The sequence below is a fragment of the Podarcis liolepis genome (genome assembly GCF_965112155.1).
Source record: "Podarcis liolepis genome assembly, chromosome: 4".
NCBI lineage: Eukaryota > Metazoa > Chordata > Lepidosauria > Squamata > Lacertidae > Podarcis > Podarcis liolepis.
Window position 1 is genome coordinate 82,941,846 of NC_139558.1, and position 25,082 is coordinate 82,966,927.

At 41.4% G+C, this 25,082-nt stretch overlaps 1 protein-coding gene across 1 annotated transcript in view; it reads left to right on the forward strand.

Annotated features, from left to right (window-relative positions):
• Positions 1–25,082, forward strand: part of XPO4 (exportin 4) — a 63,709-nt gene that overhangs the window by 23,562 nt on the left and 15,065 nt on the right. The window contains exons 5-16 of the mRNA XM_083498870.1: positions 3,628–3,744; positions 4,310–4,463; positions 6,469–6,581; positions 8,948–9,105; positions 9,288–9,462; positions 13,744–13,920; positions 15,632–15,774; positions 15,883–16,025; positions 18,285–18,462; positions 20,384–20,543; positions 21,789–21,958; positions 23,331–23,505. Of these exons, the coding sequence (XP_083354996.1) occupies positions 3,628–3,744; positions 4,310–4,463; positions 6,469–6,581; positions 8,948–9,105; positions 9,288–9,462; positions 13,744–13,920; positions 15,632–15,774; positions 15,883–16,025; positions 18,285–18,462; positions 20,384–20,543; positions 21,789–21,958; positions 23,331–23,505 (1,863 nt within the window). The remainder of the gene's footprint in view (positions 1–3,627; positions 3,745–4,309; positions 4,464–6,468; positions 6,582–8,947; positions 9,106–9,287; positions 9,463–13,743; positions 13,921–15,631; positions 15,775–15,882; positions 16,026–18,284; positions 18,463–20,383; positions 20,544–21,788; positions 21,959–23,330; positions 23,506–25,082) is intronic.

Consider the following 25,082-nt stretch of genomic DNA (forward strand, 5'->3'; position numbering starts at 1 on the left):
GAGAGGAAAGAACATGTGAGCTGACAGCACACTGATCTGCTAACCATGGTTAGTAGATCAGGAATATTACCTCTGCGCCAGTCTGTTATAGTGATATAAAATACTACTATGGAGACTTAACAAAAAATAAAGGACTGAAATCATCAGGTGTTGTTTGAAGTATATGAGAATATAAGGAAAGGATAGAGACCTGCTGCCCAGCACTTAAATTTGTTGAAATTTGCTTTTGTAGTAGACCATCAGGAAGCAAGCACACCAGAATTCAGGACAATGCATGAATGGGCCAAAGCCATAACCTGCATGCACTGCAGCAGTAGGCAATAATAAGTATTTCTAGAAAATAAAATAAAGCTTTTTGCTTGTTTGTTTTGACTGTGGAGTCCAAACTCAGTATTGTAATTTTCCACTGAATTCCACTTAAATGCATATTTAATCTAAAAGTCTCTTTTTCTTTTTCTTTTTCTTTTTTCTTGGATTGTCTGGGATTTATATAGCTAAGAAGAATGTTAATTTTGTGTATACTAGCTGAGATAACTAGCTCTCTGTGGGGTCAAGGTACTGACATCAGAGGCATTTCTGAACAAAGATGTCGCAGTTGGTGGGTGGATGGCACTACTTTCAGCTGTTGCGTGACCTCGCATAAATAGTATCATCACGACTTTAATCTTTCGGGTGTTCAGAGGTAGTGTGCATATTTCCGTTTAACCCCTGGACACTTGCCGGCATGCATGACCCTTTAACAATTCCTGTTCCTCTGTCCATCCTTGGCACCTTGGCTCCAAATAGTCTAGGAATAAAGCCAATAGTTGTAGACATCTATTGTGCACCCAACCATTGTGAAGAGCAAAACAATGGAATATGGGACATTTAATGTATGATATAGAGGACCTATAAATCGCTCTCCCTTGCAGAATCAGGTATTGTGACACTTATCGCCAAAGGTACCATTTGGTATTTGAAAGTTCGCCTTAAACGTAAAGCTTGACCCATTTGGAACAAGAGTATACACCTTTAATGGAGTCTGGAAGATCTATGAACTTCAGTGCATCTGGAAATTTTGGTGATGAACTAAACAAAGTTCACTACTACAGATTTTAGAGGAATTCATTGACACAGGTAGGGTTTTCCTATCCAGATACTGGACAGGTCAAGACCTGTTTAGCTACCAAGATAAAACAGCAACAGACCTTTGGAAAATACAAATACTACTAATATGAGCATGCAATATTTAAAGCTTCTAGCCTTTATAGGGGCTTTGGAACCTTGCAATAAGAACATAAGAAGAGCCCTGCTCGGTGATACCAAAGCCTCATCCAGTCAAGCATATGTTTTTTTCACTGTGGCTAACCAGATTCCTGGATGAGGCCCACAAGCAGGGCATGAGTGAAGCAGCCCTCTCTCCTGTTGCTGCCCCTGGTCTTGGAGTACACAGCCATCATGTCTAGTGATAACCTTATCTATGAGTTGGTCTAATTCCCTTTTAAAGGTGTCCATATGGGTAGCCACCACTACGCATTGTGATTGTTCCATCGTATGCTGTGTGAAAAGGTCTTGTCTTTCCTGAATTTTCCACCATTCTGCTTCATTGAAGTTCTAGCCTTTTGAGAGAGAGAAACTTCTCTCTATCCACATTCTCATGTGAAATTTATATGTGTCCAACTTTCACACCCCCCCCCCAAAAAAACCCCTTTAAAGCCCCAGGTGTTGTAACCTGGCAAGATTATGACTGATCCACGACAATAAGTAGCTCTTTCGAGTATAAAGGTAGCCGAAGTGTTCTATAAAGCCAGATTCTGAATTTTATTTATTGATTTAGGAATCTCAGCCGTTAGGTTTTCTTTTTCCCCTTTTGTTCATCCCCCCCCCCCAATTTTTCAAAAAGAGGGCGGTATACAACTATGTTCTGCCTCCATGGTCAGAGGCCATGTGCTTCTGAATGCCAGTCGCTAGAGGCGAGAATACTGCTGTGCTCATGTCCTGCTTCCAGGTTTCAGACAGACATCTGGATGGCACCTGTGTGAGAACAGGATGCTGGACTAGACGGGCCATGAGCCTGACCCAGCAGGCTCTTCTTACACCATGTTCCTAAATTGTACGCAGAGTAAACCCTTAAGGCTGGATTCAACTAAAGGTTGTATTACTGCAAAGTCCTCTGTGTGGGTCTACCGTTGAAGTTGGTCTGGAGGCCTTAGCTCAGGGTCCCTTCCAGCTCTGCAGCTCTATGATTCTATGAAACTACTGCCAGAATATAACACCTTGTTTGGAGGATTTGCACTGGTTGCCAATCTGCTACCAGGGCAAGTTCAAGGTAATAACATATAAGGCCTTTTATAACTCAGGACTAGGTTACTTGAGAGATCACCTTATCCCTTATATACCCACCAGGTCACTGTATTCTGCAAGTACCGTATTTTTTGCTCTATAAGACTCACTTTTTCCCTCCTAAAAAGTAAGGGGAAATGTGTGTGCGTCTTATGGAGCGAATGCAGGCTACGCAGCTATCCCAGAAGCCAGAACAGCAAGAGGGATTGCTGCTTTCATTGCACAGCGATCCCTCTTGCTGTTCTGGCTTTTGAGATTCAGAATATTTTTCTTCTTGTTTTTCTCCTCCAAAAACTAGGTGCGTCTTGTGGTCTGGTGCGTCTTATAGAGCGAAAAATACAGTAACTTGTAGCAGGATTTTCTGTGTAGCTGCCGCAGTTCTGTGGAACTGCACCCCTGTTGAGATATGGCACCCACTACCTGTTCTTTCCAGAACTAAATGAATACATTTTTGTTTCAACAAGCTTTTCCAGCTGCCTTCGGTGTTCATTTTTTTATTGTTTTTAGACCTTTAAAACTATTTAGACCGTTTAAAACTATTTTAGCTGTTTTATGGTGGGTAGGTAGCTTTGGTATGTTCACCTTGAGACACAAGTGAAAGATGATTAATAAATTAATTTTTAAAAAAATACTGAGATTTTTTCACCGGTAGCCCCTGTAAGTGACTTGGACCATATAGCTATGTATTTATTGTCTGGCTTTCCAATGTTTTCAGTAGGGCTGGGTGATACCTAAATACTATGATATGACTGATATATCACAATGTATGGCATGGATCTCGGCTGCTTCTTCCTCCCCACCCAGCCCTACTGAGCAAGCTCCCATACCACTCCGGCTCCCATGAACTGGGAGGGCAATAGGGGCTTCCTTAAACTGCTCACCTGGAGAGTGGGAAGCCTGAGCAGAAGCAGTCACCATTTCAAAAAAGAGAAGGAATCGGCAAATATATATATGGACTGTCCCTGTGGATCAAGTGACTTTTCTTCTTTAAGTTCTCAAAGCTCTTAACCTAGCTCAAGGTTGTCATCTGAACTGAGAATCAATCACAATCAGTCCATCATTTGAAAAATAAGACTTTAGAGCCGTTGCCCCAAATTGGCAACTAGACATTCCATTTTGGCGACTGTAACCTTGGTTTAAGGAGCCATTTGGCCCCTAGCTTATATATCTGAGTTTCTAACATTGGTTTTCTTAAAATAAGTAATATAACAGATGTATTGTGTTAAGATATTGTTGAGGTTTACTTCATCATACACTTAATTTAGTAGTAGTAATAATAATAATTCTTCCTCTGTATCCTTGCAGCAAACACTGGCCTGCTCCATTTTAACAGCGCTGTTGAGCGAGTTCTCAAGTTCAAGCAAAACCAGCAACATTGGGCTAAGCATGGAGTTCCATGGCAACTGCAAGCGGATATTTCAGGTAAACAAAGGACACGTGGTTTACATTTCTTCTTAGAAATATAGAATAAAGGAAATCCCTATTTCACTTACAGATATGCACAAAAAAGTAAACAGAGTATCTATAAGCACAGTAGATGAGCTTGTAGGTAATAGACAAGACCTATCTCCATGAGCCTCTTCACACACACGCATTGCATTAGATCACCTGTCATCTGAAAAGAGCTGTCTGTTAACTTGGACCATAGCTGAGTGCTTTGCATGCACTTCAATTCTTGGCATCAGTGGTGGGCTTTGGGAAGGTGGTGGGAGAGATGGATCTAGCCTCGCCCCCCTAGTCCACTGATTGCACGCCACTGCTTAGCATTTCCAGGTAAGGCTGGTTAAAGGTCTTCTCACTGCCAGCCGATCTAGAATCCAGTTAGCACCCCTGCCCTAGATAGACCAGTGATCTGACTTGGTGCAAGGCAATCTTCAGATTGCATAGAACACACGCTAAGGAGCATGTCTTTTTTATTTTTTAAAAAATCCTGATAGTTTATTATTTTAACTAAAGAAATGTAAACGTTTTTGCTTATCCTGCACAGGAAGACGACCTCCGACAGATATTCATGCTCACAGTAGAGGTACTACAGGAATTCAGCCGGCGTGAAAACCTTAATGCTCAGATGTCTTCAGTCTTTCAGCGCTACCTTGCACTAGCCAATCAGGTCTTAAGCTGGAATTTTCTCCCTCCAAATTATATCCTTTTGAAGATCTTTTATTACATGTGGGAAATAATCACCTGATCTTGACAAACAGTCTTGAGGAAATGTAAGCTTCAGAATTCTAATTTTATTCCCAACGAGCTGCTACGTTTGCTATGTCGCTGCATTCTTTGCTAATCACTCATAGTTCGCTGTTGCAAATGCATCAAAATATTTGGCTAAGCATCTGCAGAAAGACAACAATTAGTAGCACAACAAAACTGGAGCTAGATAGGAGCTGGAATTAGACTCCCGGGTCAAGAGGATACCGAACCGGGGGTTTATTAATATATGTGGTTATACAGTTAGACATATACTTATGCTGAAGCTGCTATTTATATTTTTGTATTTATCTGGGTGTTTTTATTTATTTACATGGGAGTTGCTAGGTTCTTAAAAGACTTTGGGGCACAGGCCTATGACAGAAATCTGCCTCTGGGCAAATTAAGATGGCAGGAGGCTGGGGTCCTACTGACATTGCACTTTGCAGCACACCCCACCCCCGCCCCTAAGCAAAGTTAAAAATAAGAGGTTAAAAAAGGAGGGGGGAGGTGCTGGAGCCAAAGGGCCCATACAGAAGACAGGCCCCACTGTTCTGATCATAGCAACTGCTGCATTTACACTTTGTAATAATAATACATACTTAATATGTTGTGAGAATCTTTCAAATCTTTATCTTTAAAAGCCTAGTGTGCACCCTCTTGAATTACATTAAGGCCTACCCTTATTGCAAATGGTTTTTATTTAAATCGAATAATTGTCAAAGGCATTGCATTCTGACAGCACTGAAATGCTTCCTTTGTTGTTGTTTTTCAATTTTCAGCACCCCCCCCAAAAAAGCCTACCAGTTGTTTGATAGGGTGGTGAATGATGTGCAATGTAATTTACCACTCCAGTTTTGAAATTAACCAACTATGCATCATTTTTGGGGGGGCCCTCCAAAAGCTGTGCAATGCATCTTCAGGAAGAAATATGTGTTAAGCGGTTTAGCCCTTCAGACCAATGGCTTCTTCCTGCTTTATGTGTGGAACTTTAAAATGAATGGAATATTTTTCTGTGCTTGGCAAAATACGATAAATTGAACCACACAATAAACTGGATAACTGCCAGATATCTTAAACATTCATAGTTGGTTATAACTTTGGTTTAACGTTGAGTGCAAATGTTCACATCTTTATTACATGTATATTTTTATTGCCGAAATAAATCTCATAATATTTTGTAATAGTTCTCTGTGATAGGGTTGTTCAGCCGTGCTTATTTTAGAGGACTGTCTCCCATTTTGATGCTCTAGCCCCATAGAACTCATTGGATGTCCGTTGATTCAGAAATCCTTAGCTCATTTACTTGGAAATAAGACCCACTGAAATTAGTGGTAGTCCTTCCTCCCTCTTTCTTTCTTTCTTTCTTTCTTTCTTTCTTTCTTTCTTTCTACCGTGGATTCTCTCCATCCCACCCCGGCAGGATGGCTCTGCCCCAGTCCTGTATATATTAGGATTTTCATTTGTTCTTCTGCATAGCTTGAAGATGAACTGCGTTTAATTCTGTGAAGCCTGTTAGACTGTTATAAAGATCAGGATCAACAGATTTCAAAGGGCTCGTTATAGATTTGTGATAAAGCCAGCCAATAACATTTCAGAATGGTTTAAGAAAAATATTTTGCTCAAGTTTGCATACCTGCCAAGTGTGGTATCATTTTTGTTTCCCTTTCTCCTGTCACAACGGGATGGTTATTAAAGTGATTGTGCCACTATGGAATGTCTCGTCATTGTGATCAAACTGTTATCTGGCATTCCTAGGGCATTCTTTTTTCCCAGTCCTTAATACCTTTTATTCCTTGCCCTCATGCATGAATTATGCTGTGTATGTGGAGGGGCTTAAAGCTTGTTTCCATTGCATTCTTTCTGAATGGGACCTGTTGTATCTGGGATTCTTTTTTTTCTTTCCTCTTTCTTTAAAGCCAAGTCGGAATGTTGTTGTTGACCTTGACACCCGATAACTAGGCAGACATTATATAGCTATGTTTGAATCCTCACAAAATGTGATGCTAAAGCCAACAGAGTCCTGGCGTGAGACCCTCCTGGACAGCAGAGTTATGGAGCTTTTCTTTACGGTAAGTCCCATTTTGCTGTTGCTAGCTTAGTAGGGAAGAAGCTGGTGCTCCCTTTTCTGAATTCAGGTGAGGGTTGCATAATGAAATTCTCTTACTTGCCAAACAGCTATATTTCTAAAGGTCACACTGTTTTTGTTGGTTTGTTTGTTAGAGGTTAACAGAAATCTTCCTACGTGCGCCTAGATGCACGCTGATGTTGTTGCTTTAAGATCTTGTTTGGTGAACAGAAATGAAGGCACTGCATTTAAGTTTCCAATGAATTTTAATAATGTTTAATCTGGGTGTCATTTAGGCCTAAGAAGTGGCGTTGCAGTGTGACGTTAGTCAATTCCCTAATAATGACACTTAATTAAAAATTCCCGGTCGATTATAAAAAGCAGACAGATCCTTGCTTGCTGTCTCGAAAGGCCCTATTCTCATTTGGTATAGCAGAACTTAATGCAGCTTAATGGCTGTTTTCCCATGTAGGCAACTTCCTACTTTGATGATGTTTCCGTGCAGGAAAGATGTGCGTCGCTGTCATAAGCAACCAGGGACACATGCGTCAATCTTGTCTTGCATGTTTGCTGCATGTGAACAGTGTACATGTATGTCTTCTACATAGATCTTACTACCGTATAAGAGATCATGGCATTGCATGTGAGGCAGTCTTTGGTGCCTTGGGCACTCTGTTCAGGAAATCTGCAGCCATCTAGACATGTTCAGTGGTGCTTTTCCTCCCAAATGGGTAGCTGTAGGATTGCAGCATTGGTTACCTAAAGGCTCCAAATCATTGCAAATTAATGGAAAAAAGGACAATGCTTTAAGAATATAGATTACCATCCTGAAAAAAAATACATGGAAGAAACCAGTTTAGGTTTATCTCCAGGAATAAAATTGTGTATTGCAGGAATGTGCGGGTATTGGTTTCAAAGCTAAGAAATATTTAAAACTCTTGTCTAGATGTCAAATAACGTTTAGTAAATATTTTGTATAGTGTATTAATTTGCTTGACAATTTTAGCTGTTGTGTGTACATAGTTACTTGTGAGCTTTTTTATCTTGCTCAAGCATTTTCAAAAAGGTGAAAAACTTGCTGGCAGACCATTTAACAGCTGCACACAATGTGAACAGCTGTCTAGACAACCCAGACAGTTGCTACTGTCAGCTGGGAACCTCCACAAGCAAATAGTTTTTGCATTTACAGGTTAACCCTTTCTAATGTAATTCTCTGTTACGAGGTCTCTGGCTCAAAGGCTCACTTTTATTGGTAAAATAACTTATTTTCAAATTATATCACTCTTTTCACCAGGCACACTTAGATTTATTTTAGATGTCAAATTCATACAAATGAAATGGTAACTAACACATTTATCAGCTTTTTTATGGCTTACTAAGTATCTAAAAAGCAGAATCTCTGCTGTGCTGGCTAATTCCTGATTTGCAGTGTTTATTTGCCATGCTTGTGTTTCAGTAGGAGCTTTGATTAAACTAGAAAACATAGCACTACAGTGAATCTCATTATATTAAAAATTCAATGTGTTCCTTTAATCAAAGAGAACTCTAATTTATCATCACTTCTATTTTTTTTAGTACTTTGAGATGGGCATTCATTTAATTTATATCCATAGATTTCAATTACTAGTATTATATTTCTTATTGGATGACTATTTCTTGATGTCGGATTCTAGAAGCTCTAATTGCATCCAATAGTTTATGTAAAGTAAGTTCCCTTGACATCCTTATTTTGTCATAAAAATTCAGTCAATAAATGGATGCTCACTTTGTTGAGATGATTTCTTCTCACTGAAGACCTCCTGAGGAAGAGTGACATGATCCTGCTCGCAGAAATGAGGGGATCAAAACGGAATCAAAAGATTTTGCTGCAAGCAAAATATATTTGGTTTCTTGTGGGTTCTGTGTTTACCTCTGCTAAAGAAGCATCTATATAATCTTGATTGAACTTGTCGACTAACTTTAGCAAGACACTGTAGCCCAGGCATAGTTAGCATAATACAGATGGCTGTCATTATTGCTGTTTTTAGAAGTAGCAGCATGTCTGACTGGCTGGCATCTGTTTCTCTCTTAAGTCTCAACATGCATAGACAGTTCAACATGTAGGTAGGTCCCAGCGAAACATTGCCTTAGACTAATTAAATATGGCTTATGAAGTTGGCATATTGAGAGGGCAGCTTGGAAGGTTTAAGTGCCTAGAAATAATAAGACTCTTGATTTCAAATTTAGTGGAGAAAGCTCTGAGCGTGTGTTGAGTGTGCATGGACTTGCAATGTGCTCTTTAGGATTGCGAGCCATGTGACTATGGTAGAAGAATGTCTAATTTCCTACCCCCGCCTCTCATGTGGTGTTAACCCTCTTGCTTCCAAAAAGGTGCATCGAAAAATTAGAGAAGACACAGATATGGCACAAGACTCGCTGCAGTGCCTAGCTCAGCTAGCCTCTCTCCATGGGCCAGTTTTTCCAGACGAAAGTTCTCAAGTCGATTACTTAGCTCACTTCATTGAGGGATTGCTCAACACTATCAATGGGTATGTAATAGGTTTGCTTCCTAGAATTTGAGGAGGGAGGGACTTGCTTCCTGTAGTTCTTTGCAGCTTGAACAGTGGCGTGGAATACTTAAAAGATTCTTGACAGTGGGTCTTGATTTGACTATGCCGGTAGAGTTATTTACTCTTTTCTCTTAAAAAATAAAAATGTTTTGTCTTAACAGAATTGAGATAGAGGACTCTGAAGCAGTGGGAATATCAAGTATAATCAGCAACTTGATCACTGTATTTCCTCGCAATATATTAACAGCCATTCCAAATGAACTTTTTTCTTCGTTCGTTAACTGCCTCACACACCTCACTTGCTCTTTTGGGAGAAGTGCTGCCTTGGAAGAAGTGGTGAGTACAGATCTTTGAATTCCTAAAGGCTTGCTTCAAAATTTTTATCTTAAGTTTTTAGTTCATGTTAATGCTGAGCTTGCCATGAATCCTCCACCCCCACCCCACAAATACTAAATATATTTGTAATAGTTCTAATGAGTTGCGTTAGTGTACTTTTTGTGTGCAAACGGGGTAATTAGAGAGCACTTTTTGAGACAGTATTAGGCGAGAAGTTAGTACTAGTTCAAAACTTGGCACTTCAGCAGTGAATTCACATTTTAAAATTGTGTGTTAGGTACCTGCCTCAGTGTAGCAGCTTTTGAATTTTGCTTGAGAGTATAACTGTTTTTTTTTTAATTAAGAAAATATTTTTAACGTGGGGAAACAGGAACCACAGAGGGAACAAATGAGGCTGCTTTGGGGTGTTTTTCTTGCTATGACACCATACCAAATCTAGTTCTTCTTAAATTATCCCTTTAATGCCCATCCATGAAATCATTGCCTTTTATTGGGAACAGCAGGATTGAATTGGACACTTCTGTTACATGAACAGCTTTGTTCACTGCTGTGCCTTTTATGAACTGGTAGTTGAAAAGGAAGCTCAATAAATCCTAAGCAGATAAACGTCTCCCTCGAATACGCTTCATGTTTTTCTGTGTAGTTTGACACACCTACAGGAAAGTACAGCTTGAGCACCACTACTGTGCCTGAAGCATGGAAATGAATAACTGTCACAACTATTCTTGTGAAGGATACCCAATTGATACGACAGGACTTCATTCTTCCCTCCTGGGTTCTTCTTGCAACTGCCCCACCATTTTACTATTTTCACTGCAAAGCTTCACATTTGGCATAACCTAGAAAAGACACACCGCTTCCGCAGCTGATTCCAGTTAGTTTATAATCAAGTAAGATGCACACATTACGCATAGCCCCTGCCATTCATGGAAGAGTTGACTTCAGGGGCTGTAGAATTTGTGCGGGCAGAATGTGGTGCTTCATAGCTATGTAAAGACATATTGCCAGGCAAAAATAATGTTTGTATTGGGGGGGGGGACAGCTTGTGCACAGGAGATATGGTCAGAAACCCGGGGGGGGGGTGACTCAGGAGAGGGCATGCTGCCTGGCAGCGCCTAACTTGTAGAACTTCCTCCCCACAAAAGTGCATCTTGCATCTTGATTATGCAACTTTTGGTGAATGCTGAAGAAACCTCTCTTTACCATGGCTTTTGACACTTGAGATGTATATATTTAGGACACACTTTGATTGTAATTTGCTTTAAACTGTTTTTGACATTGTGTTTTAATTATTGTTAGCTGCTCTGGGCCTGTAGGGTGAAGGGTGGCTAATAATAATAATAATAATAATAATAATAATAATACCAAAGACTGGCAGACCAACTTTTCATAAATTGGCTTAAGACTCTGTTCTGGGTCTTAGTGCAAACTCTCACCCTTTATAGTCTTTATTCTGCTTCATATGAAATCTCTTTTCATCTCATAATAAAGTTTTCTTGCAATGCCCAGTGTTGTTAGGCCTTACCACTTCTGATTGCAGCCTAGTGCATTTTGTCTTAGCTTGAAAGAAGTAACCATTGAACTGAAAGAAGTAATTATTGAAAGAAGTAATCATTGAATCTGCTTACAGTTCATTTGCGCTGAATGGATCTTCTGCCTTACACAAACAGTTCACCACCACTTGCATTCTTCCAGTTTTTATAATGCATCCTCCCCGAAGGCTCTGAAGCCATCTTGTCACCAAAATCCTGAATGCAACTAGTGGAATAATTTATTCGCTTTTGCTTAATTTTGGATGCAATGTCATAGTGGCATTTAGCTGTCTTGATTATGGTTTTTCTTTTGGCACAGATGGCTATATTTCAAACACCAGATGGGTATTAGATTTCCTGCAGAGGATTCTGCACTGACAGTTCTTAATACCTTGTAGGTTCGTACTGGTACAGCATGTCCTTGTGCCCAAAGAGTCTTTAAACGTGTGTTCTAATTAAATGACCAGGGAGGGACGCAACACGGTTATCAAACAAGCCTAATATCCTTCAGAACTTTTCTAAAGGCAGTTGATTGACTGGAAACAAATTACAAGGGACAGTTTCCCATGAACTGCTCTGTTTGTTGATGTTTGTCTTTTCATGGGTTGGCCAAATTTTCAGGAAGACCAGCCTATGGGCTGTCAGGGCGTTAGGCTCAAGTGGCTCAGGTTTCCTCATTCTTTAAAGATATTTTAAATAGTGGAATTACTAGAACAGCCTAGTTTTTGCATGTGGTCTGGGTTCACTTAACAGAACATGTATTTTTGGCTCACAAAGCTAATTTTTGCTTTGTATTTACAACATTCCAGTAGAATGGCATGATAGATCTCCATATGGGTTGGAAAAAAGCGTGAGTTGTGCTGTCAGGTTTCCTTCGTAATCTTTTACAGGCTTCCTCCAAGCTGTTTGCTTAAGAAGTATCCCTGTCCCACTTGGCAGGCTAGATGCTCATGTGTCCCTCCCGAGGTTCTCTGCACACAGTAGGGAGGGAGGTTCTTTCACAGAACCAGGAATGTAAAAGCTCAGTCTGACATGAGAGCTCCCATTCTCTTGTTCTTAGAGGAGGATTTGGGGAGCAGTTATGCTATGCTGAAGTTAGGTGCAGGCAGAAGCAGCCCATGAGTGTTTGCTCCAAAAACCAAGTGCAGTACAGTCATCCCAAATGCCTTGTGACTCAAACATTTTGGCTCCCAAACACCACAAACCCGGAAGTTAATGTTCTGGTTTGTGAAAATTCTTTGGAACCTGAATGTCTGACGTGGCTTCCACAGCTTCCAATTGGCTGCAGGAGCTTCCTACAGCCAATCGGAAGCCGTGCCTTGGTTTCCAAACGTTTTAGAAGTTGAATGGACTTCCGGAACGGATTCCGTTTGACTTCTGAGGTACCACTGTGCATTCCACTCCTGAAGTCCCTCCTGATATGTGTAGAGAAGAGCAAGGATCAGCAACAAGCCAAAAGTTGTGGCGCCATATGAACTGAAGTTGATAACATTGAACAGCACCTAGCACAAAGCACATTTGAAATAATTCAGTTAGGAAAAGCGTTACATCTCTCGAAAGTTGCTGTGTGCTTTGGTTGGGGGTGGGGTACATAAGTAGGCTTTTCTCGTATGTGTGGTTGTGAGGAAGGGGAAGGAGTAGCTGGGTGTAAAAAAGAATTTTGAGATTGGGAAAAGGAAACAAGGCCTTCCAGTTTCATTTAGGGGAGGGGCTATTTAATTTAACAGGCAGCTTCAGTCTTCATGTTTTATTGTAGTACCACAATGATTTAATCAAGGGACTCCATGATATGTATGTGAGGCCGGCCCAGTGAGTGTACTTGGCATAAGAACTGAACAAGGACAATGTCACTGCATGTTGATTATATCCAGTTTTACCAATATGTGAAAAGGGCTATGAGTCTATTCTAATTCCATTGTCCATGCAGTGAAGAAGCTGTTTGCATTTTCTAATCATCTTTAAAGAAATTCAGAAGGAAGAATTTTTTTATTATTATTATAAGACAACTTTTGGGTAAGCTTATCTCTGAGCTGCTGCTGGAGTTTTTTTTTTAGTTTTTGTTAGGTAGCTAAAATGCTTCCTTGAGTTTTGAGACCTCATAACTTGCAAAAAAGAGAGAGCCCGCAAGAGAGAACACTTATTACTGTGGAAGACTGACTGACTGGAGGCATTGTGTTCAATGATTCCTTATAATCAGAATGTTAAAGATGTTTTTCAGGGACAAAATACATTGGTGGGGTTTTTTGTTTGTTTGTTTTTCTAAAAAAGTAAACGAATTAACAAAAAGATGTCATATTCATCAAAATACACCTACCCACTTTGTTACGGTCGAAATGGGTTACATGCTAAAGAACTGCAAGTTGAGTTCTGCTCCCAAAACAGGTTTTTGCAGCCTCATTTGTGCTGCAACCCCCCTACATCCCTGAAAAACCAACTCTGAGACTTGAGGGACCCTCTGTAATGGCATTTGAGGTGGCACAGGTGGCTACATCTGGTGGTGGTGTGTCTTAGTTGATTTTTCAACCAGCTGTTTGGATCCAGCATGTCTGCAGTTTTAGATGCTTGGATCCACTAAAAAGTATCTTTCTCCAGAAAGTGCCAACTATGAACTGTTTTTGGAATGAGTGGTACATGCGTTGTTATTGAAAACACTTTGTCCTTGTGTTCTTAATAGGCACAGTAGTGTAACTTGAAGAAAGTTTAGGCAACTTTTTGTGGGGTAACAGGTCTTTATCTTCTGTTTCCTTAGCTTGACAAAGACGACATGGTATACATGGAGGCATATGACAAGCTCTTGGAATCCTGGCTTACTTTGGTACAAGATGACAAACATTTCCATAAAGGCTTCTTTACCCAACATGCTGTTCAAGTTTTTAATTCTTACATCCAGTGCCACTTAGCTGCTCCTGATGGTACAAGGAATTTGGTAAGTTCTTGAGCTGGCAATGAAGGTCTGGAATTGCAGAGTAATTAAAAAGCTTTGTTTTGCCTACAATAAAATAAATATTAAAATTAACAGAGGAGGCTGAAATCATATTTATGAGAAAGGAAAGGGACTTGACTGAGCTTTTTCTTCCTGCTGTTTAGCTCCCGTTGTCTCCTGCCCATGACAAACCACACACTAAATAGCAGAAGTAATTTTACCTATTGACTATGGGTTGGATCCAGAATTGTAACTCCACAAACAAAAGGGATCTTTTCTTGATGCTGGCTGGCGCCTACAGGATTATAGTTCAAAATATCAAGAGGGCACCTGATGGGGAAGGCTGCTGCAGTTTGAGCTGAGCCCTAAATTTATATACCACTGTAACTGTTTCCAAGGCACCTTACAACAAAAATGGATTTTAAAAATTCCCAATTTAAACAAGTCTAAACCTATCGGAAGCAAAAAGCCTAACCAAATAGCAACAACAACAACAACAAGAGGGCAGTCCTTTCCTTGTCGGTATGACTTAAGCCTCCTCCAGCTTTCTTAGTCTGCCATTTAAAGTTCTGAAGAGTCAGAATCTAGTTGTTGTTTTTTCATACCTCAAATATAAGCTACTGCAGAATTATTAAAGTTTTACGTTTTGACAATTCAAGGTGTAGGGTGTTATCAAGCCAGGAAGAGAGAGCAAGCTTCTGCGGTGCTTTAAAGAACAAAATGGATATAATTTTTGCTTGGTTTCCAGTTTTTTATGTAGATTGCTTGAGAGCGAGTACCTATCAGAAGCCGTATTCCTTTTGTTTTAGGGAATGCCTATTGTTGGCCTTTTAAAGTATATTGAAGTGCCTCAGTGTTTCTACATGTGTTGTACAAAGCATGGTAATGCTCACTGTAGCACTATTAGAAGCTTATAAGTGCCAGTACAAGAAATACTTAGTAAATGAAGACATTGAATTTATAATTTGGCAATTTTAGCGTAATTTGTTTATAGAGGTTAATTCTTAGATTTCTGCATGATGAGGCACTCATCCCATGAGTAACCATTTAAAAGCCACAGCTGGCATGGCAGAGGCTGGCTTGTTCGATATCAAAGTAGCAGCTAGGATTCTCAAGTAGAGAGGCACTCTTCAGGAAACAGCTGAGGCTTTGAAGTTTAAGAGCATTATTTGACGGTTTGCATAAATGAAAGAGGGCTGAAAGAGGCCCTCAGAAAGAAGTCACGCCTTGCATCCTTACTGTGATGCCTTCAGCAATTTTAAGTGGTGTTTCTAGTTCCTCTACCTGTGGGAAGAGAAAGTGAGGAAACCAGCCACACTTTCCTGAATCTATGTTTTGTTTTTGAGGTACCCGGGGGGGGGGGGGTGAGGTGGGGAAAACAAGCAGTCAGGGAGTTGTATCTTTCTGTGAGAGCCAGTGTGGTGTAGTGGCTAAGAGCGGTAGATTCGTAATCTGGGGAACCGGGTTCGCGTCTCCGCTCCTCCACATGCAGCTGCTGGGTGACCTTGGGCCAGTCACACTTCTTTGAAGTCTCTCAGCCCCACTCACCTCACAGAGTGTTTGTTGTGGGGGAGGAAGGGAAAGGAGAATGTTAGCCGCTTTGAGACTCCTTCGGGTAGTGATAAAGCGGGATATCAAATCCAAACTCCTCCTCCTCTTCTTCTTCTTCTTCTTTCTTCTTCTCAACGTCTGCTTTAACTCATTTCAATGTCAGACTGCCAATGGTGTTGCCTCCAGAGAAGAGGAAGAAATAAGTGAGCTTCAGGAGGATGACAGAGAGCAGTTCTGTGACCAGCTGGCCAGCGTAGGCATGTTAGGAAGAATTGCTGCCGAACACTGTATACCTCTTCTTACAAGGTATGGCCTTCATTTCTGGGCTGTGGCAGTCCTTTGTAAATGTGCTTACAGGGGTTTCCCTCAGAGTGAATGCAATTACGATCAAGTTTTCTCAATACTTTCCCTCAGCTTATTAGAAGACAGAGTGACGAGGCTTCATGGCCAGTTGCAAAGGCATCAGCAGTTAATTGCCTCAGCCGGGTCAGCCTCTATTGACAGTAAAGCGCTTGATGACCTATACGAGGACATTCATTGGCTCATCCTAGTCACAGGTGAGTAGAAAATCTTTGAACACAAAACCACTGATGTTGCACCGTTGGAAGTGGGTGCTGCTTTGACTGACGTTTTGGTAACTTTTGCTTAACAATGGAAGTTGCGTGTACACTGTTCACACATGATGATACACCCTCAAGGGAGCAGGAAGAGGCCATGCTGGGCTTTCTGTCAGTGTGACAGAAGCTCATCATAGCCTGCCCCCCCCCCCCCGGCCATAAAATAAAATATAATAAAGAATGATCAAAAATGAATAACTCCATTTGCAAAAGTTTCTTAGTGCCTCTGGTGTGCATCTGTTGAAGAAGAGGTTTGGGTAAAGAATAGTACCATTAAACAACACATTAATTCTCTGTTGCTGAGGGAGAACAGTTTACACTGGGCTGAAGCTGCTCTTACAGTTGTAAGCCAGGAGGCAGGAAGTGGAAAGGCAGTTTCTCTTCTTCTCCCTGCCCATTGGTGCTGCCTAGCCACAATGGCCTGAGCTTTTCCAGTAGAAACTCAGCTCAACGGGCTATCAACCCCCCAAACTTAAGTTTCTCCCCCCACTTTTTCCGATGACCCTAAATATTCAGGGAATCTTAAAAGGACTCTGTTCCTTCAGAGTTCAGAAAGCCTCACCACTTAGTCCCACTAGCACTGAGACAATAAAACTTACGCACAGAAAGCTTCACAAAAAACCCCTAGTGGAGGTGATAGCTGCCGCTGCCAAGGCCAGTTTGCATCTGTTTTGTATGCAGAAAGTCCCAGGCTTAATCCCTAGCATTTGCAGGTAGGTCTGGGTGAGAGTCCTGCCTGATATCCTGGGGAGCTGCTGCCAGCCAGCGCAGACATTACTGAAGTAGATGGGCCAATTGTCTGACTCCGTAGCATAGCTGCTTCCCATGTTCCACCATCACCAACCGAGGCAGAGATTCATTCCACCCAGATTTAGCTTTCTTGCTTTACTTAAAGCAAGTGGCTCCAGAGGCCAGAGCCAGCTTGAAAAGAGGAAGGGAATGCAAAGGTGGCAAACAAAAGTGCTGCTACTGAAGGAGCCAGAATTTATGTAGCAGCAGCAGCATCTTCTACATGCTCTCCCTCAGCAGATAAGCCCCCTTGCCCACTTTTCACTAGCAGCTCCCCTTAATGTCAATCCCAGGCCCTCACCCATTAACCAAGTTAGGGGCAGCAGAGGAAAGAGCTTCCAGAGACGAGAGCTTCATCACAGTGCAAACTACTTTCCCCTTAATAAGCATGAACGGAACGTCACATTTACCTCCAGTATATTGCCATTCCCCACTCCTCACCCCACCCCACTAAGTTCAGGCTGACGCTTGAAGAATTAATAGTCTTGTTTTAGAGAAAGAGTATTGGTACGTAACATACAAATGGATAATGACTTCTCATCAGGGTATTTGTAGAACTGAATGTCTCCTTCCAACTCCTTACAGCGAAAATTCGCTGATGTGCCATTTGTCCAACCTTCCTTCTTGAAAGGCTAAAACCTTTCACCAGATGACAAAGCAAGGTGTGTTGAACAAGGAGTTAATTGTGGGGCCTCCCAAGTTTTGAGATTGGACCACACCAGCCAATCAGGCACTTGCCTACCCCCTCAAATCTGCCAGGCGGCCACCTGCTGGGTATCACATTCAAATGGAGTTTAATGCTGCAGGAGGCTAGACTTGCAATCATTCATCAGGTTCAAGGGCAGGTGGAATGGCATGATTCACATGCTATATATTCCTCATAATATATAGGTTCTTCCTCCATAGGGCTACAGTTGTTTTATCGCATCTTCCTAATGAAATACTCCTAGCCTTTTTGTATTCCCTCTGAAATGAAAGTCAGTTTCTTCAGACTACCAATATTGCAGAGCTTCTGAAATGTTTCAGGTTTGCTGCAGGCACAGTGAACGTGAAAAAGGGTCGAATTGGCATTTGTGAAGGTTATTTGCATTGTGCACTTACTTAAAAAGTTAGTTTACATTTGCTGTGGTAGTTTACAGTGATAAGTATTTTTTTCCCTATTGCCTGCTGCTTTCCACCCCAGTGATTATATTTCATTGTACTCTTCAGAATGTGTCCCCACATGCAGAAAACTGAAATATGGTAACGTAAATGCAAGTTACAGCTTAAGCATCTGATAGTATATAGTCAAATGTTGATGCCAATGCTCTCAACATCTCTTCTGATGGCCCTTAAAGCAGTACTTAATTTAGGTCAGGTAACCTGAGGTCACTACTTTCTTTTTTTGTTTTGTTTGCTTTTAATTTTAAGGCTACCTCTTAGCTAATGATACTCAGGGAGAGACTCCGCTAATACCTCCAGAAATAATGGAGTATTCCATTAAGCATTCAACTGAGGTTGACATCAATACAACGCTTCAAATTCTTGGATCTCCAGGAGAAAAGGCCTCTTCCATTCCAGGGTACAACAGAACCGATTCTGTTATTAGGTAACTTATTTAGTATTTTAATGCCAAATATTGAAAACAAATCAGAGGTAGATAGGGCTAACACTCTAGATTATTTAATCCACGTGAGCATTGTGAATGTCACTCATGGTGAAAAAGCGTTAAATAGGCTTCGTGGCAAGTTGCCGTAGTGACCTAGAGTTGATGGTCGAGGAGGAAGTAAATCTGTAAAGGTTTCTCTGCTTTGAGGAGAGGTTAGTGCTGCATTGCAATTTAAAATCAGTTTTCACCGCAAGAGCAGCTATGACTAGACAAAAGCACCAAGTCTGGAGGGGGCTAAGTGTTTGAACAGACAAGTAAGTAGTTTATAATGGAAAGTGAAGTGAGTTGTGGGCATGTGTAGAAATGCCACCTGCAGGTTATCCACTGAAGTATATATTTATAGATCATAACAAGGCAGAAACAATTAATAAAAATTCTATCTTTAGCAGGGGCCCAAGCGTACGCTGTCTTAAGTCAGTATGAGGTTTTCAAAATGCATTCTAGTCATTGAAAGGGGTAGATTTTTTCAACTGCAAGCTATTGGCTGTTAGGGCTGCAGTTCACAGAACCAATTGTGTGCTTCCAAAATGGATTTTAGATGTGGAGTTCAATTGACTTTTAAGGGGAATACTTGAAGGGTTTCCTCTCTTTTGCAAGAGCAGTGCCAGTTTCCAAAATCTCATCTTGAGGAAGTGATAGTGTATTCTACTGAATTTACAGCATCCCCTGTTTCAGTTCAAATTAATGTTAAACTTGTGGTCTTTTTGACAGCTAATGTTCTTCAAGAAACGATATAAAATGTTTTGATTGCTGCGCATGTGACCCTTAAGTTGACAATATTTATACATGCTGGGGGGGGGGGGAATATTGTGCCGTGAGATGGAATGTGATTTGCAGTATTGTGATGTTGCAGTGGCTGAGTATTTTCTTAGAAGCACTGCAAGTCTTGGAATCACGGCACTGGTCAATAAATGTAAGGGAAGATGGGTATGGAAGTGGCAACAGAAATAATATTTACCATGTTCCAGTATTTTGGAAGACACAATTGAGAATAAATTGATCATGGCTTTCCAGAGCCCTACAAGCATCCTTAAGAACCACTTCACATAATACATGGTAAATACATTTGGGCTTGCAGTTACTTCCTAGGCGTTTGTTCATTACATATCCATTAGCACAGTTTCCCCTTTAAATAGTACAGTTGCCACTGCAGAGACACCTTGTGGACAAAAATAGAGTTCTAAAGAGTCGCCTTATACTCATCTAGACCAATAGCCCAGCCCTGTCTTCTGCCTGGCAGAAGAAGCTTTCTAAGATCATGAATCTGTCACAGTTTTGCTACACAAGAACCTGTATTCTGGGTGCTGGGAGCTAAACTTGGGACATTATGCAGTGAAATACGTTCTGTACCATTGAGCAATGACTATTATTATTATTAGTCTAATTCACTGGCTCGCATACTTTACCATTGAAGTAATTACAAAATTACAGCCCTGTGTGGCTTTGGACCAGTTTGAGACATTAAAATTGGCACGTCTTTCAACAGACGCTTCAAGAACTTTAGAGTGTGTTCCCAGCACTATCAGGGTCTTGGGGAAATAATTCTTCTCTAGTAACCTGAGTCCCAGGTCAAATGTAGATGACTCTTCAGCACATACTAGTCTCCAAGGCAGGCAGCATAGCTGTCATTTAGAGCATGAAGGAGCTAAGAGAATCCTTTGAGAACATACTCTTCCAAACAGGAACAATTACACCCAGCCCTTAAGAAATCCCAGTACTGATCATGTCACTCAGTCTACCCCACCCCTTATTTTGAAGATTTCAAGCCTGTGTGTGTGTGTGTGTGTGTGTGTGTGTGGTGAGGAAATAGATAAACAGGAGAACACGGGGGGAGAATCATGGTGTCTTTAATTTTCCTCAGGTTACTGTCTTCTATTCTAAGAGTGTCAGAAGTGGAATCCCGAGCAATAAGAGCAGATTTAACGCACCTCCTGAGCCCGCAAATGGGAAAAGACATTGTATGGTTCCTTAAGCGGTGGGCAAAAACCTATCTCCTAGTAGATGAAAAACTGTATGACCAGGTAAAACTATTTTAATCTAAAAGCATTCCCCCCTCCTCCATTTAGATGTACCAGGTGAATCAGGTGATGAATTTGCTAGGGAAGGCCTAAGCTTCTACCTTGCATTACTAGTCTAGCTCACTGCTTCTTTCTAAATAGAGTAAATACAGCAGCATGACTTGGGGATGAGGTGCTAGAACTCTGAGGTGATCCAATTAGACTGGACCACCAGCAGGCAAAGGATTGAATTCTATCTAAAAACAAAAACCTGCCTGCAAGTAGAAAGCTAGAACAGTCGTACCTTGGTTGTTGAACAGAATCCGTTCCGGAAATCCGTTTGACTTCCAAAAACGTTCGACCACCAAGGTGTGGCTTACGATTGGCTGCAGGAGCTTCCTGCACTCAATTAGAAGTCACGCCAAATGTTTGGCTTCCAAAGAACGTTCGCAAACTGGAACACTCACTTCTGGGTTTACAGCGTTCAGGAGCCAAAACATTTGAGTCGCAAGGCATTTGAGAGCCAATATACGACTGTATAGCAGTGAGTATTATAGAATCTTTCTGTCTGATGTGCTAAAATTTTACTCACAGGGAGTTCGTATATGGGGGGAAATTCCTCAAATGGCGTACCCCACCTTTGGCCTGAAATGCTGCAGTTTCCATTACCACCTCATTCTGTTGCATGTGTGGATTAGGGCTCAAATCAGACCATAGACCTTTGTTTCTAACTTGAAAACATATGCATACAGCACCGCCAGGGATCATGTGCCTCCAGTTATAATTACAGCATCCTTAAATTGTGGTTAGCCCATACTTATGGAGAAATCCAGTGTTTTGTTTTATATTTTTGAAAACCACCGAGAGGTTTTCTTACAGTCAAGGGATATATAAAATTTGTTAAATAAATTATTAGGCAAGACGGAAAATGTAAGTGGAACACGATCTGCTGTGACATGTGAACATGGCAGCATTAGGGAATGAACTTGAGAACTTTCTTATCAAAGTACTGTATAACTTACACATCTCAAAAGATTTGCCTTCGCCCAGGGAAAAGTTATCCCTGGCTCTTGAGATGTTGTTGGACTCTTATCAGGTCCTGCTAGCATGGGTTATGGGAATAATATTTGGGCAAAATATGGAGGAGCACAGGCTACCCAACCCTTCCTTAGCCTATTCAAAATTGTCAGCATATTTTCATGGGAGAGTGCTTTCTGTGCTGCTCGTCAAGGTACAATATGAATTACCTTTCTCCCCCTTTTTTCCTAGATAAGTCTGCCATTCAATACAGCATTTGGTGCTGACACAGAGGGTGCTCAATGGATTGTGGGCTACCTCTTAGAAAAAGTAATCAGCAACCTTGCCGTGTGGAGTTCTGAGCAGGACCTTGCAAATGACACTGTGCAGTTGCTCGTAACGTTGGTAGAAAGGAGAGAGAGGTAAGCCTAAATGTTACAAGCTGAAAGAAAAAGATTTGCCTTTCCCCAGCATTCTTGGTTGAGATTCTGATGTTAGCTAGTTGCATGAATGCAGCTGATGTTTTTCGTTTATATAAATAGCAGCTGCAAGGTGCCTGAGAAAGGTTAGGTTCAATGTACATCAGGAGGGAAAGTTTACAAAACCCAAAAAAATCCCACTCTCTTGCAAATTGCTATTTGTAAAGCCTCTCTTCTGGCTTGGCCCCATCAAAGCTGATGGTAATAAGGATAACCAGTGTTTGCTAGGAATATTCAGCCACTCATTTAATTACACTGTTCATTCTGAGAACAAAATCCAAGCTGAGTTCAGAGCACACAGGCTCAGGGCTTTCAGGGTGCACTGTTACCAAGTGATGAGCATGCAAGTATGTATAAAGCAGCCCAAAGGAGTCCTAACAGCAAGACAACAGTTGAAGACATTCTCGTTTCAACAAGCTTTCCCAGCTAGATGAAAAAGTCTGTGCCCTAGATGTTCAATTTTTACAGCTTGTAACAATTATTTTAGTTGTTTTTAAGGCCTTGCGGAAGGCAGTTCACAAATTAATAGATAATAAATAGCATCATAAAATGCAACTGGATATTGTTAAAAAGCCCAAAGAAACAGGATAGACATCACCTTGTGGTTAAGGCTGTAATCCTGTACATAGTGGACGTAAGTAGGATTACACTGTAAGATGTAGTTAGGAAGATGCCAGGCAAATAGGCCTTGTGAGAGAGTTCCGCAGCTTGTTTCATCAGCATTTTTTAAAACCTCAGTTTGGGAGCACTAGAGGAAACAAGAATGACCTCAGAAATAGATGTGCCCCTGCAAAAAAAAATCTCACTGATGGCTCTGCATTCGCTTTTGCACATCTACTGCTGGAAATAGTTGTCATTTTTCTAAAGAACCCCAAGTGCATCAATCAGTCTTCATTCACCTGGTGCCCTCCAGATGTTATGAACATCAGCTGACTAGGCCTAATGGGAACTGTAGTCCTAAACATCTGGATGGCACCAGTATGGTGAAGGTTGATTTAGATTATTGTTGTTTTTTAATCCTTACCATAATTTTAGGGGTTGTTTTTTAAGGAAACAAAGCTATTGTATGTGTGTATTTTATCTTTCTGTAACAACCTAATCCAGGTGGAAAATACCTCTCTGGTTACTCCCCTAATCTAGGAAGGCTGGGGCACTTGGAGTAGGCCACCATTGAAACCCGCTTAAAAATTACAAAGGCGGCATGGATGAAAACGGGTCCTCCATATACTTTGCTCATTTAGGGCTTTTGAATCTTTATTTGTGTCACTGCTGTGTGCTTTTGAGCTACATTGTCTAAATCTCCTTCTGCTCTTAGGGCAAATTTAGTGATTCAGTGTGAGAACTGGTGGAACTTAGCAAAGCAGTTTGCCCGGCGGAACCCACCTCTTCACTTTTTGTCTAGCTCTGTGCAACGAACGTTAATGAAAGCCTTAGTTCTCGGAGGTTTTGCTCACATGGACACAGATACCAAACAGCAGTACTGGACAGAGGTAAGAGTTGGGAATCCCAGCACCACCTGGAAGACCACAGGCTTCCCATCTCCTTTTGCATGTGACAAAATTCAAGCAAACCTTTAAATGCCAGCTTATTTTAACATTAGTCTTAGTGTATCATGTAGTTAGGGACGTGGGTGGTGCTATGGTCTAAACCATTGAGCCTCTTGGGCTTGCCGATCAGAAGGTTGGTGGTTTGAATCCCCGTAACGGGGTGAGTTCCCCTTGCTCTGTCCCAACTCCTGCCAGCCTAGCAGTTCGAAAGCATGTTAGTGCAAGTAGATAAATAGGTACCGCTGTGGCGGGAAGGTAAACGGCGTTTCCGTGCGCTCTGGTTTCCGTCACAGTGTTCTGTTGCGCCAGAAGCGGTTTAGTCATCCTGGTCACATGACCTGGAAAGCTGTCTGTGGATAAACACCAGCTCCCTTGGCCTGAAGCGAGATGAGTGCCACAACCCCATAGTCGCCTTTGATTGGACATAACAGTCCAGAGGTCCTTTACCTTTACCTTTATCATGTAGTTGATGTTAGTACTGCAGAAATAATTACTGGAGCCTCTTAGCCGCATAGAACCAAGTGTTAGTATTATATGATGTCACTGGGACAAAAAACTATCAGAAGTAAATTGTGAAGGACAAACGTTTGTATGATAGTGTAGGTGAAAGAATCAGATTGTAAACTCGTGGGCAGGAACTGCCTTGTTTTTATTGATCTTCCGTAAGCTGCTTGGGAAGCCTTTTCTACTGCAGAGCAGTAATAAGTACAAAACCACCAGCAAAAATAAGTAGGAACAGCAAGAGCACTAGTTCCTAAAGGTATAATGGTCTTCGCAGATTCGCAGAATGGCACAAAAACGGGAAATACAGTGGTACAGTGGTGCCTCGCAAGACGAAATTAATTCGTTCCGCGAGTCTTTTCGTCTTGCGATGTTTTTCGTCTTGCGAAGCACGGTCCGTCGCAACTGCGCCTCTTCAAGCGGCTTTAAGAAAAAAGCGAACAAACTCGCAAGACGTTTTCGTCTTGCGAAGCAAGCCCATAGGGAAAATCGTCTAGCGAAGCAACGCAAAAACCGAAAAACCCTTTCGTCTAGCGAGTTTTTCGTCTTGCGAGGCATTCGTCTTGCGGGGCACCACTGTAGCTTGGTTGTCGAACGGTGACACATTTCTAAAGAGTACAATGAAATGGCTTAGTTGTCGAACAAATCGGCTCCCGAACGCTACAAACTCGGAAGTGATTGTTCTGGTTTGCAAATGTTTTTTGGAAGTCGAACGTCCGATGCGGTGTCTGTGGTTTCCGATTGAGTGCAGGAAGCTCCTTCCGCCAATTGGAAGCTGCACCTTAGTTTTTGAACCGTTCCGGGAGTTGAACGCACTCCTGGAACGGATTGCGTTCAACAACCAAAGTAGCACTGTAAGCCTGACAAAGGGCATTCCTGAGCTATAGTCCAAAGACCCCTAATTCTCCTGGAGGCCAGGCTGGCTTCCAAATAAGTTGGAGAGTGAACAGGGTTTCAGTGGCTATTCTTCAGATTGTCTCCTATGGAATGGCATGGCTCTGTAAGGACACAAGAAAAGC